The 12,788-nt window shown below is 39.5% G+C and overlaps 1 protein-coding gene across 1 annotated transcript in view; it reads left to right on the plus strand.

Annotated features, from left to right (window-relative positions):
* The first annotated feature begins 231 nt into the window (after positions 1-231).
* The window catches only part of gabrb2b (gamma-aminobutyric acid type A receptor subunit beta2b), a 64,151-nt gene continuing 51,594 nt past the window's right edge, over positions 232-12,788 (plus strand). Inside the window, exons 1-3 of the mRNA XM_026182501.1 lie at positions 232-778; positions 916-1,013; positions 1,560-1,627. Coding sequence (XP_026038286.1) covers positions 696-778; positions 916-1,013; positions 1,560-1,627 — 249 coding nt within the window. The 5' untranslated portion in view covers positions 232-695. The remainder of the gene's footprint in view (positions 779-915; positions 1,014-1,559; positions 1,628-12,788) is intronic.

Consider the following 12,788-nt stretch of genomic DNA (forward strand, 5'->3'; position numbering starts at 1 on the left):
TCCTATGTCGATTAGATCTTTGGTTTAAGAACGTATCATACATATCCTTTCCTCTTCACCAACGCTTAGGTCTGTGACCAATTCCAGAATCTATAAAACTAGATTTTAGTTAAATGCTTCACCACAGTGCTGCTGTTTCACAAACAAAGATGCTAAATTTAGAATATGAACTGTGTCGTGCAGACTTCAACTGAGAGCTGCCGAGTTGCTCTGCAGGAGCAAAGAGATTTAGTGCCTTCAGTGGTTTGCTCGGGGACTGACGAGTTGGCTAACTGATGTCCGGAAAAAAAAGCTAGTGGAAAGACACAACCACACCCACAATTTTCAGTAATCTCACGAGTGTCGAACTATCGCTTTTTCTATCACAGTTGTTGCTTTTTAAACAACCGCTCAACGTGTAAAAAATCAAAACACACGCCCACGCATTCTCTCTCTCTCTCTCACGCATATCCAAAACAAACAAAACAAAAAAAAGGAAAGAAACGGGGAGACCCCCATATGCCCCTGAGCAACCTAAAGTCTTGATTCTCCTTTAAATTTTCTCCTAGATTTGCCAGTACCATCAGCGGCAGCGGTGCTGCCTCTCGGTGTTGTGGTCGGGAGTACGCATGCGCCCGGCATTGGAATTACTGCGCTGGCAAGAATAAGTTAGACCTCGTCTTTCCTAAAAGAGCGAAAAAACACAGAGTTTAAATATGGTAGTGTTCAGAAGACGAAGAATGATGTGTTTTATCGTCTGCTTGCTCCCCGTCATTGTGGCCATGGTGTGCGCTCAAAGGTAAGTGACGGAGGATGCTCCACTCGTTTTACTAAGTGTATTACAGACGGCATGGGAAATACTTAGGCACTTCTGTTTGAAGAATATATCCTGTTTGAATCTGATTTTGTCTCTTTCTGTGTTTTCTTCGTCCATAGTGCCAGTGTCAGTGACCCTAGCAATATGTCTTTGGTCAAAGAAACGGTGGACAGACTGTTAAAAGGTTATGATATACGATTGAGGCCAGATTTCGGAGGTAAATGTACTTCTATTTTCCGATACTATGTTAAAGGCAGCGCGTTGTCAGCCTGTGAAATATTACAGTTAATGTGTTAACTGGGCAGTTTTAAGCAAGTAAGGAGGGGGGGGAGGATATATCAGCTTTAGAATGACAGTGTAGATAAAATACGACTAACGCCAGAACACATGTGGATGATAAATTGCACCAGCACATTTATTTGAATGACGAGTCTCCAGAGTTGGGGAAAAAACAGTATCTGCTCATTTTTCTTAATATTAACGTCCAACTCAGGCGTTTATTGTCACGGAAATACGTTAGAACTATCTGAGCTAAAGTCAGCAACTTTTAGAGGCAATACCAATACTTTCACTGCTGGCCAACGCATCTAATCCCACCCGAAATGAACACTGTAAACTGTTATTCAGCTGACAAGAGCTAAATTCACAACTGTGTGCTTCCTAGTCACGTACTCATTATTAACCGATATGTCAGCGAATCACTCGGGCTACATCTGATGTGCAGTGTCTTCTTTTTTGTGTGTGCTTGTTTTCATCTGCCCAGGTCCTCCGGTTGGAGTGGGAATGAATATAGATATAGCCAGCATAGACATGGTATCAGAAGTCAATATGGTAAGTAGGCCATTATCACCTCTACTTTTGGGACAGTGTGTGACGATAGTGATAGCTGTTATGCTTAAGCCTATGGTGGGAGATGCCCACCATAGGCTGTGTGAACGTGCCAGATCAAATCAGTGGGCGTGAGTTTGAGACTTCAAAGCCACTGATCATTGTGTGTCATGACACGAATTAAACCTCTTTGGAGCTTTTAAATTGACTGGAATAGATGGACGATTGGTTTTTGGTCTTTTAAGCTGATTGCAGCCTCATTTTCTGAGCAAAAAGGCTGCACAGCCAAGCATCACTAACCTAACACAATCAATTGTTTTAGGGAATAAAGTTCAATCTGCATACATGGCACGCACCTGCAGTGTACTTCCATCTATCTTGAGGGAAGTTTTGATATTAACAAAAGTCTCAACGCTGACAAGATTTTCTGAAACATCGTTTTTGGCGAGTCTGTCAAAGCTGGGATTTTGCTAGTAATAGTGACAGTGGAGGAACTTCAGCAGCTGTAGCTATGAGAGGTGATTAAGTTTCATACAAGTGCGCCTCCTAGTGACGATATTATAGAACATCACCTCGGTTTTGAGAGAAACAGAGACATGTATTTTATCACACTGGAAGGTCAGCTTGACACTTATAATACACCAAGCAAAGGGGGCCAAAATGATATTTATGATGTTATGCATTAGCTTTTGATAGGTGCATTGTCACTCCTACATTTTTTTTAAACTTCTTCTTTTAATGTTTTACTTCAACAGTGGGAGCTGGCACATTAGTATTTACAACTTTTACATGAAATGTCTAGCTGTGTCCTGCTGCAGCAGTTGTTTTGGTGTTGCTATCTGTGATATGTTGCATATGTTTCACTCTAGGAAATTGTGGGCTGCAGCACCCAAACACTGTCGCTTGTGTTGTTATCTTCGTGCCTCTGTTGATTCGCAAGAGTGAGAAAACAGATGATAATATGTCTATTTGCATGTATTTGAGGACTTGCACAATCAGTCACACACACACCCACATACACAGGTACGCACACACATGCATACACAATGCAAGTCTTTGGAGCCTAGGACTGTGGCTTTGAATTCTTAATTAAAGCCATGTTTTCTCTGTGTGAAGGATGTTGAAAGCTGCCTTACATAGAGGTTGTTCATGTATATGTACTTGTTAAAGAGAGTGTAGGTTCAGAACTGTACTGTAAGTGCTAAAATAAGATGTATTTTCATGTATCAAATGCATTCATGATGTTCTTTCCATCCTCATCCAGATTAATTATAGAATAACTAAGCATGTGAACATGTTTATGCAATTTATAGATGCAGGCTGGTTAGGAAAAAAGGACAGCATACCATGTGTTACGTTACTAGTGATTCACATTATTTTCAAACTCATTAAACCACATTAGGACCCTTATGCCCTATGGATGGGGAAATTGTCATCCAGGATGACACGATAGAAGTGTTTCATCGTAGCAAAAAGTTATTATTAGAACAACCTTATACTTTTCTCCTATTTTGATCAAGTCTACCCAAATGGCAGGGTTCAGGTTCCCACAGCATAACAGGTCGTTACATCACCTCACTGTACAGTGGGGGTCGAGCATCATGGTTTTTCATTTAATTTGTGTCCTCTCTGTATATTTTCTCAGAAAATGCACAACAGCAGGAACTTATTATTAAATGACAATAGTGCTAGAAAGTAAATAATGATATTTATGTTATTTAGATTACATGGAGCAGTGCGGGAAGCAAATCAGGAAACTGTAATAGATTATGAGCTAGATACCATGGTGTGCCAAAACTATTTTTGCTAATACTTTCAACTCCCAACAACATTCAGAAAAAAAAACTGACCTAACCTAACATCATTATTCTTGCCTACAAGCACACCACAGCTGGGATTTATATTCATGCACCCCCACACGGACAAACAACAAAAAAAAAATCCCACTCTCCATCTAAACACAAAAAAGCTGCTTCTTTTGATCATGAGAAGCCTTTGTTAGGTTTGGCCTACTAAACACCCTCTAATGTGAAAGCAGAGTCATTACCACCTGACCCACTGGAGTCTCATAAAAAGAAGAGGCCACATGTGTGTGTAATGGTCTCAGCATCTTTGATCTCTTGTCTTCCTCTAAATGTAGCCACTTTTCAGGATAGCAGCTGGTGTAGAAGCACTTTCCTTTCTTCCATTTCCTCTACCCCATCTGGCTCTCTGTCTGCCACTTATTTCAGTGCAGGGATAGAACCTCCCTGTGTACTTTCTTTATTGAACGGAAAAGGGTTGAGGGTCGAGGATAATGGAGAGATGTCACAGAGGAATGCATCCAGCAGAGCTGCATTTATCTTCATGGTAGAACAGAACATCCATGTTTTGGTATGTATATATCAATTGAATCTGCTAGTCTGGCATTACTCTATGTTGGAGGCCTCACATCTGAAGCAGAGACACCAGGTGATGGCATATGTATTTGTTGACATTTTGCAAAAGACCTTTTAAAATAAATACATCTTTTGCAGCATTTGTCCTCAGTGTCATAGATCATTTGCATCAAACTCACTTTAGATGAGTTCTCAACCTAAAAGAGCCTTTAAGCATGGGTGGCCGTCTCTGGTATTCATCAGTATGCATGTACATGTACATACGTCTCTGGTATGCATGTACAGTTTTAATATTAAAACTGTACATGCATATCTTCACTGATGATTGTGCCATATAGAAAACTATATTACATGTTTGGGTTTTTTTAAGGATTGCGGCTTGACAATGAAGAGGATGTGGCCAGTGAAAGGTTACTTGTTCCTGTGTTTTGGACCCAGTGTCACAATCTTTGGCTTGGGACTTTGGATATGATTGTCTAAGACCTAGGGGTCACATTTTTCACTTTTCAGTATGTGACATAAAGAGACAGAGAGAGAGACAGATAGGAGAAAGAGCTCTGACATTAACAAGTTACCATGTGGAGAGCCAGCAGCGGTGCTGGTGTTGGAGGGAAGGTCATGTACCTAGTGCTGCAGAGGGTTCATTCTGCGTGACTCAGAGGTGGACATACAGAGAGGGACGCACACTCGGAATACCAATGACATGTTAGACATTCAACCTAAGGCAAGTGGCTTGCAAGCCTTGATTCATGTCGTGGTCAAAATTAAAAATAGAAAAAATAGTGGAAATTAAGTGGGAATATAGATGCATTAGTAGATCTCCCTTCAATCCTCTCAGTAATTGTCTTCTGCTTCTCTGCTGCTCAAGTCTCAACATTTACTTTTGGTTTAGCTCCTGAGCAGTTGAAGTTTAAGCCAGCAGTTTTCACAGGAGAGAAATATTCCTGTCTGAGGATGAAGAAAAGTTCTTATCCCCCTCCAAAAGGCAGAAATACCATTATTGATGCACATAAAGGTCGAAAGGAGCTTATTGATTGTTGGAGAGGGACTGCAAACTTCAGACCCCCTTCAATTTTGGTACCACCTCTCAGCACGTCTGGTGTAAATGCATGAAGACTGTACGGAAAACTCTACCGCTTATACTATATATCATAAAGATACATTATAATGGATGTTGGCTGAAAGGCAGGAGATTATTGCTTACCACATGATATTAAAAAGGAAGAAAGATTGTGATAGCACTTATGTGGTATTGCACAATATCTCATCCCAGACCTAAGAGCTTTAAAATGATATTAAGCCTGCTTCTATAGATATGTCTAAATCTATGTCACAGCCACCTTCAGTAATCTGGATAGAGCTGTATACCAATGAGCAGATGACGTACGGAGGAATGTTCAACCGTGTCAGTATTAGTTTAAATAGGTTTCCATGACATGGGTTTGAACACTGAAGAACACTTAGTATAAAATGTCAGTGGGGAAGAAAACATCTGCTTAATCAGATCATAATAAGGTTAAACCAATTGATGGGTGTCATGTAATCTTAGAAAATAATGAGCGCCACTAAATCTATTTTCATTAAAGAATACATCAGCTCTATTGTCTTTTTTTTGTCAAAGCCCACACACTTTGGCAGGGTTTCACCAAAGCTATACACAGGTTGATTGCTGCAGGCTTTGCCAGTACTCCAATTACCCCCACACTCCTGCTCCATGGTTGTTGCATAGTAACTAATGGAAGCGAAGAAGCAATGTGTGAAGATTCACAAACTGAAACACCTTTCATTTGTGGAAGGAAATAAAAAGAAATGTGCTAAAACTCAATCAACATGTGTGAATTTGTGAAGACACACCAATGTTTTTTGGTGTGCAAAGTGTCAAATTAAATGTGAAACTATTAAATCGTCTTTGCTCAGATATAAATTTGAAACAAGCTATTTAGAAAATATTGGTAATATTTATTTGAGTTGGAAATTTTGCAACTTGATGGCATACTTTGATTAAAATGACTAAAAAAAAATCTTCTTTTTTCAGTGTAAAAGTTATAACCATGCCTCTAACTTTAGGAAGGCTATAACTAGTCAAAACGTCTTCATTAAAAGTTACACTTGCTAAAAGCTCATTGAAGTGCCTCGTGTAGTGAAGTGACTTCTTATCCTCAGTCTGTGAACAGACATGGACATACTTAAAATGTCTTTAATGAGAAGTACAGTGTGTCTGTGTTTCTCCCATGCACATGCATACATTCGCAAATCCAAAGCCCTCGCTGGTCTATAGTCATGTCTCATCTCATAAACTGGTATTTTAACAGATCCTCAGTGAAGTTGTTGGAATAATGCAAGAGACCAGAGTCCAGACAAATGCACCCATGGTCACATTCAGGGTTTTTATTTATTTATTTAAGAAAACAAGCTGAACACAATAATTGTACAGTTGCGGGCCATAAAACTACTTTATAAGCTAAAAGAGACTATGGACAGATGCATAGCTGCGTTGCAGTCTGCCACAGTAACTTTTGCTTCCAAAACCTACAACATCTGAAGCATCCTTAATTTGTAGTATTTAATCAGCTGATTATGAAAGCACTGGGAAATGTTATGTAAGAATTGTGAACAACCTTTATATATCAATAGAAGAACACATTTGGAAATAAAAGACCTCCTTCATTGTATATTGATGCTACCATGTTATTTGGTAGGAAAAGCTTATAATTTATTTGTGAATACTTTCAGGTTTGTTTACTCTTATTGTAGCAAAAGTTTGAAAGGGGAAAAAAGGCTGATTTGGAGGTCAGTCCAAATAAAAATATTTATCACAGTGAGTATTTTAGTGAAACGTGTTTACTCATACATTTATATTCACAGGGAATATTTTCAACTCCCTCATTATTAAGCTGTGATGCATTTTGAACTTTTCTAATAAGTTCCTGTCCTTGGCATTCACTTGTCTCTCCCACTGCTTCCAGGTGTAACCTGTTTCCTTGGTATAGTTTGTTCTTCAGACAGAAACCCTTGTGTCACAGAATATTCTCCACCCTCTCACTCTCTTAATATTTTCTTTCATGGCAGTTTTCATTGTGATACCTCTTTCCACCTGTAAATCTGGCCATGACTTTCCTCTGTCTAATCAGCATGAAGAGGAAAAACATGAAACGGAAATGGAAATTCTTCACCTTGCATAGAAATCAACAAGTAAATATGACATTGTGCAGAGGATGTTGGAGATGAAATTGTGTTTTAGTGATGACCCTGTTCCTCACTGGAGAAAGATTCTAGGTTCTGAGGCATTTTTGTGTGTTAGTACGTTCTCCCTCTGCATGTGTGGGTTCCCTCCTAGTGCACCAACCTTTTTCACAAGTCCAAAGACGTGCATATTAGGGTAATAAGCGATTCTATTTTGGCTGTATAGTTGTGACTGCTCACATTCACACCTATATCCATGTCGCTGTCTCTCTGTGGTAGACTGGCAACCTGTCATGGGTGTCCCCCACCTCTTTCCTATGTGTGATAGGCTCCAGCTCTGCCTATGATCCTGAATTGGATACATGGTTATGAAAACAGATGGATGGATGCCAGCCTATAGAGTTTTAGTAATCTATTTACAGTTAAGTCATGGGTCACTTGAATCTTGTTTTAAAAAAAGGCATAATTTATGTGGGTGTTTATGTACACAACATAGGATTACTTTTTTATGTCAACAATAAGAACACATAACCTACAGGTAGGTGTTAGCAGAAGCTATTAGCAGAATATAAATGAGGCTGAAGCTAATAATTGTGTTTCTGCGATAAGACCATGATATAATAAAGCAGGTAAACAGAAATAAGGTTCTAAATGATCCTCTTCATCAGGGAGATTAAGAAAATGAATGTAAAACTTGAACAGAATAAACATAAATGAGGAATTTCCTCCTTTGATGAGCACTGTACACGATAAAGTGATCACCGAGGATGTGCCTCACCAATAAATACCAACAAGTTTAGGGTAAAAAAAAACCACGTGTCAGAGCCTTAAGACTCTGTTTGTTGGCTTTATGAATATAGTATGTAAAGTAAATTTAAATTCTTTAACACATACAAAGCAAGTAATACATGTTCCATCAGTGTTCACATATTTTGGAAACTAGCTGGAATTATTCATTACTAAACCTCTTTATTTTAAGTATTGATTGTTTTAGAGACAGGGCATGGACATCAAAAAGCACTTGTAATGCAATTTTATTAAATGTTATCCTAAAATGTTTTACAGTAATAAAAACAAAGATTTCCACTCGTGTTATCTTTTAAAAAACAATTGCAAATTTAACAAATTAACATATTTCTTAACTAGACCACTTACCATTCACACAGTGTCTAATAGCAATTAAAAGCAACTAAAGTAGTACCAAACTGAGCGCCATGACACAACTGCCTAGCAACAACTGTTATAAAGAGAGTGCTGAAGGATCTCCAATCTGGATTGCTGAGTGTAGCCTGAAACTGTAGAGAAGATTGAGTATTTAGTTGCTCAATAAGCAAGCTAACAGTTGGAACCAAAGTCAATCAGATGTAGCAAACACATTTAAAATGCCGTGGGTAGGCAGTAAATCAAAAAGGAGGCTGATGATCATATAAGCAGGTACAGACAAGTGGAACACAGTGAAGGCTGCAGCAACACGGGAATAAGACAACTTAGGCAACCTGGAAAATGTTTTCTATGTGCTATTAATTTCAGATAAGGTAGAAAGAGAGGTCATTGTGATCAGTGTCAAGAAGCAACAGGAAAATTCAAAAACAGTGGCTGGTGGGCATGAAGAAAGAATGACATAGCTGAAAGTGATATTATATTACTGAGAGCACAGGAAATAGTCAGAGGCAGAGGAGGGAGGAGAGAAAGATGGAGCAGCTGTCCCCATGACAAGATTACCACAGGTTTTTGTGCAGTCGAAATCTCTTAAGCCGTGTGTACAAAGATGTCTGACTAAATAGGGACTAAGGAGTTAGCTTGCCATTATTTCTCATCTCACTGCAGGTATCTTTTTAAAATCACACAACTCGTCTTTACAAAACCTGTCCTCAGCCCCGAGTTATGATTCAAAAGTAGTTTTTCGATCACTGTATTTAATTAGGCGTAGCCAAGTGTTGAAAAGCTTTCACTTGGGCAGTCTAACAATCCCTTTTTGCAGATGATGTGGTTCTGTTGGCTTCATTAGGTGGTGGCCTCCAAGTCTAAGGCCATGGTCCTCAGCTGGAAATAGGTGGAGTGCCCACTCCAGGCCAAGGATGAGTTACTGAAAGAAGGAGTTTAAGTATCTCGGGGTCTTGTTCACGAGTGAAAAGAGCAGTAGATCAACCGACAGATTGTTGCAGTGACTGCAAAAATGCCGGTATGTCCATCAGTTCGTCATTCTAAAGAGAGAGCTAAATGTAGAAGCCAAGCCCTCGATTTAACGGTCAATCTATGTCCCTACCCTCACCAATGGTCACAAGCTTTGTGTAGCGACTGAAAGGAAAAAGTAAACGGATACAAGCAGCAGAAAAGAGCTTTCGCCGAAGGAAACCTAGCTTTTCCCTTAGAGATAGGGTGAAGAGTTTGCCCATCCGGGAGGGGTTCATAGTACTACTCCTACAAATCGAAAGGAGCCAGTTGAGGTGATTCGGGCATCTGATGAGAATGCCTCATGGGCGCCTACTCGGTGAGGTGTTCCGGGCATGTCCCACCAGCAGGAGGCCATGGGGCAGACCCAGGACACGCTGGGCTGGCCTGAGTACACCTTCTTGTTCCCACGGACAAACTGGAGATGGTGGTTATCCGCTTAGGCTCCTGCCCTGTGACCCAGCCCCAGATAGGTGGAAGAACATGTACGTATGGATGGATGGTATTTAATTAGGTTCAAAGTTTAGGCACAGTTCACAGCCTTGCTATACTTAGCCTCTCACTTTTCATCCTGTTCCATCATAAGGTTAAAAGTGTTGAACCTTAAGCTGTTAAAAAGTTTCTGTGCTGGGTTGAATGCAAGCTAAACAGCAAAGATGGATATATTTACTGCCAGAATACCATTGTCTTACTGCACTTTGCCTCTCTGCACTCTTTCCTGTTAAGGAAACTGGATAGGCAGAACAAAGAAAGGAACATATGGAGTTCAACACTTTCGCAAATGCAAAAAAACAAATTCACTAAAACTTTTCAAAATATTAAAAGCTGGGTGTCCCATGGGTACACTAAATTGTACATGGAGGAATCCTTTAAGTGTTTGGCCACTGCATTTTCACATCTTGATATAACTCAAATCTGGTTATCTTTGAAATATCAGCTGAGTTTCATACACCCATCACTGTATCCACACATGCACCAGAAATGTACTTCTTAGATTGCTATTAATATTACAGACATTGCATATTGTACAATTAGTACCATAGCTCTAAATGTCAAGGGAAGGAAGGCATGTAATCAATTCCCTCAGGTTAAACAAGCTCACTAGTTAAGCATCTGATTCACTGCTGCCTGTGACAGAGAATGATGGGCTGGATGTTCAGACAACAGCACATTCCCTGCAGCAGTAGGTCTAAAATCATCTTGTTTTCGTGTCGGTGGGCAGAGCAGGGCGATTTAACAGCATATTGCCACTGTTCTATTGAGTATTGCAAGGTAATAATTTCTACCCTTATATTATGTTGCTCTGTTATATTTTCCCGTCTGTCTCTCTCTTTCTCTCTCTCCCTCCAAAGTGTATCTCTCATTTTCATTTTTTCTTTGCCTATTTGATAATGACACAAGGCTGAGGCCCTGCTGCAGGGGGGATTAGACAGAGTTACAAATCAAAGTGGGTTAATCGGCTAGCCTACCATTTTTGCAGGCATCGCTCAGTTCAGTGGTCCCACTACTCTATTTGTTTGTGTGTATTACTGTAGTGTTTGCGCACACCTGCTCAATGGTTGTTGTTTTTTTTTGTTAGTTTATTCGTTAAAACAAAAACGAGCAAAAAATATCACAACATATTTCTTTTGAACTTTTTATGGACTCACCTTTGGAGAGACAAATTAGGAGTGACAGTACAATCAACCATCCGCTTTCAGGAAATAAACCCAAGATGGCTTGTGTGGTTGCATACAAAGTCAGTTGATGAGCATGGTTCTGGTGATTCTCCTGCCTTCAGGTTTGGACATTGTGGACTCTTTTTTTGGAGACTGCTGTTTGATTTTTTGTGTGCAGCAGAAAACTCTCCACGCCAGGCATCATCCTGCACATGAAGATTGGGTCACATTCAGAGCTCTTTGCACAAGTTTGAAGTCCATGTTTAAATCACAAATGAGGATTTGCAAGTTTAGTCCTAGACTTCCAAGGAGAAAATGTAGCATGAACTATGTGCTGAGCTTTAGAACCTTTTTATTCAACCCCACATACTGATGAATATTCTTAAAATCCTGTTAGTTGCTGAAACTAAGACAGTCAGCACAGTGTGGAATGGACTGGACTAGGACACAAACAGGTCTAATCTCAGATTCCTCAAAGCTAGTGTTATTTTTGCCAAAGACGCTGAGCCTATATAATTACTTAATTCCCAGTGTTAATCAGTGATAAATGTTTAGTGGCAGCTATTTTCCTTTGATTGAAACATTTTTTAGCCATATGCTGTCATGGCTGGATGCCAGGTGACTATTTATGCATTAAAGATGGTATGATATGTCTCTGACACTCACAGTTTACTGTGCACACATTTATCTTCAAAGCTGAGAGCTGCACAGTATGTTGTGTCACTGAAGTTGTGTTACAGAAAAGCAAAGACAGATGCATATAATACTCATAGTCACAGCCACATTTGGGTGCACTTTCCATTTTGCCTGCTCTTTTTCTTAATAGGAAGGGCACGAGTTGAATCACGATCGACTGTGTGTTCAAAATATGAGTGTTAGTGTGTAAGCATTGCTGTTGAGTGTTGTGTACCAGGGATAACACTCATCACTGCGTGGGATCTATTTTTAGGTTGTTAATCAAGTAACATGTTCTGACTGACACACTCAGTATGATATCCCATGAAGTGTGAGTGCAGGGAGATTGCTTCATTTTGGCTCATCCCACCGCAGTGACCTACCAGAGGTCAAAATGATGTGTGTGAGAGTGCAGATGCAAGTCTTTGCTTTAGTGCCTGTTGTCAAACAACAAAATAGCTCTGTACAGTGTTTCCAGATGCAAAGGGTGCCAGACACATTTACAGAGATTTGCTTCTCTTTATTTGTATGTGTTTGTTCTCTTTAAATGCATCCCAAAAATTGGACAAGAGGGAAGGGTAAAAATATGTTTTTTTTCTAAAACGTCTATTATGAAACAAGAACGGTCATGACACAGAAAGATGCCGTAATTATCCAGGGAACAATACGACACAGCGTAGCCACTCACATTTAGTACAACCTTTTGAACAAAGTTAAACATGTCAGTAGGCCAAAATTTTAGAGTGACATGAAGGTTACAGGTTATAAAAGTCAGATGACATTTATAGTCATCAGAACTAAGCAAATAAGACACTAATAATATGTAATATACAATTGTTTGTTTGTTTTTGTTTTTCATAATTCTATAATGACTGATGAATTAAAGCCAGTTAAGCACTTGCACTACAGCAGGTAATGTTTGAGATAAAGGATTAGCAGTCACCCTCTACTGACCAATCAGTGCTCAGGAAAATGACATAACCATACATGGAAGACCCCTTATCTCCCAGTGATAGGACAGTAATAGGGACTAAAGTTTTTTTAAGTGTTAAAGGTGTTGTTCTTGTTTTTCTTTCTGATTAGCAATATATAATGATT

The sequence above is a fragment of the Astatotilapia calliptera genome, chromosome 10 (genome assembly GCF_900246225.1).
Source record: "Astatotilapia calliptera chromosome 10, fAstCal1.2, whole genome shotgun sequence".
In the NCBI taxonomy this organism is placed as follows: domain Eukaryota; kingdom Metazoa; phylum Chordata; class Actinopteri; order Cichliformes; family Cichlidae; genus Astatotilapia; species Astatotilapia calliptera.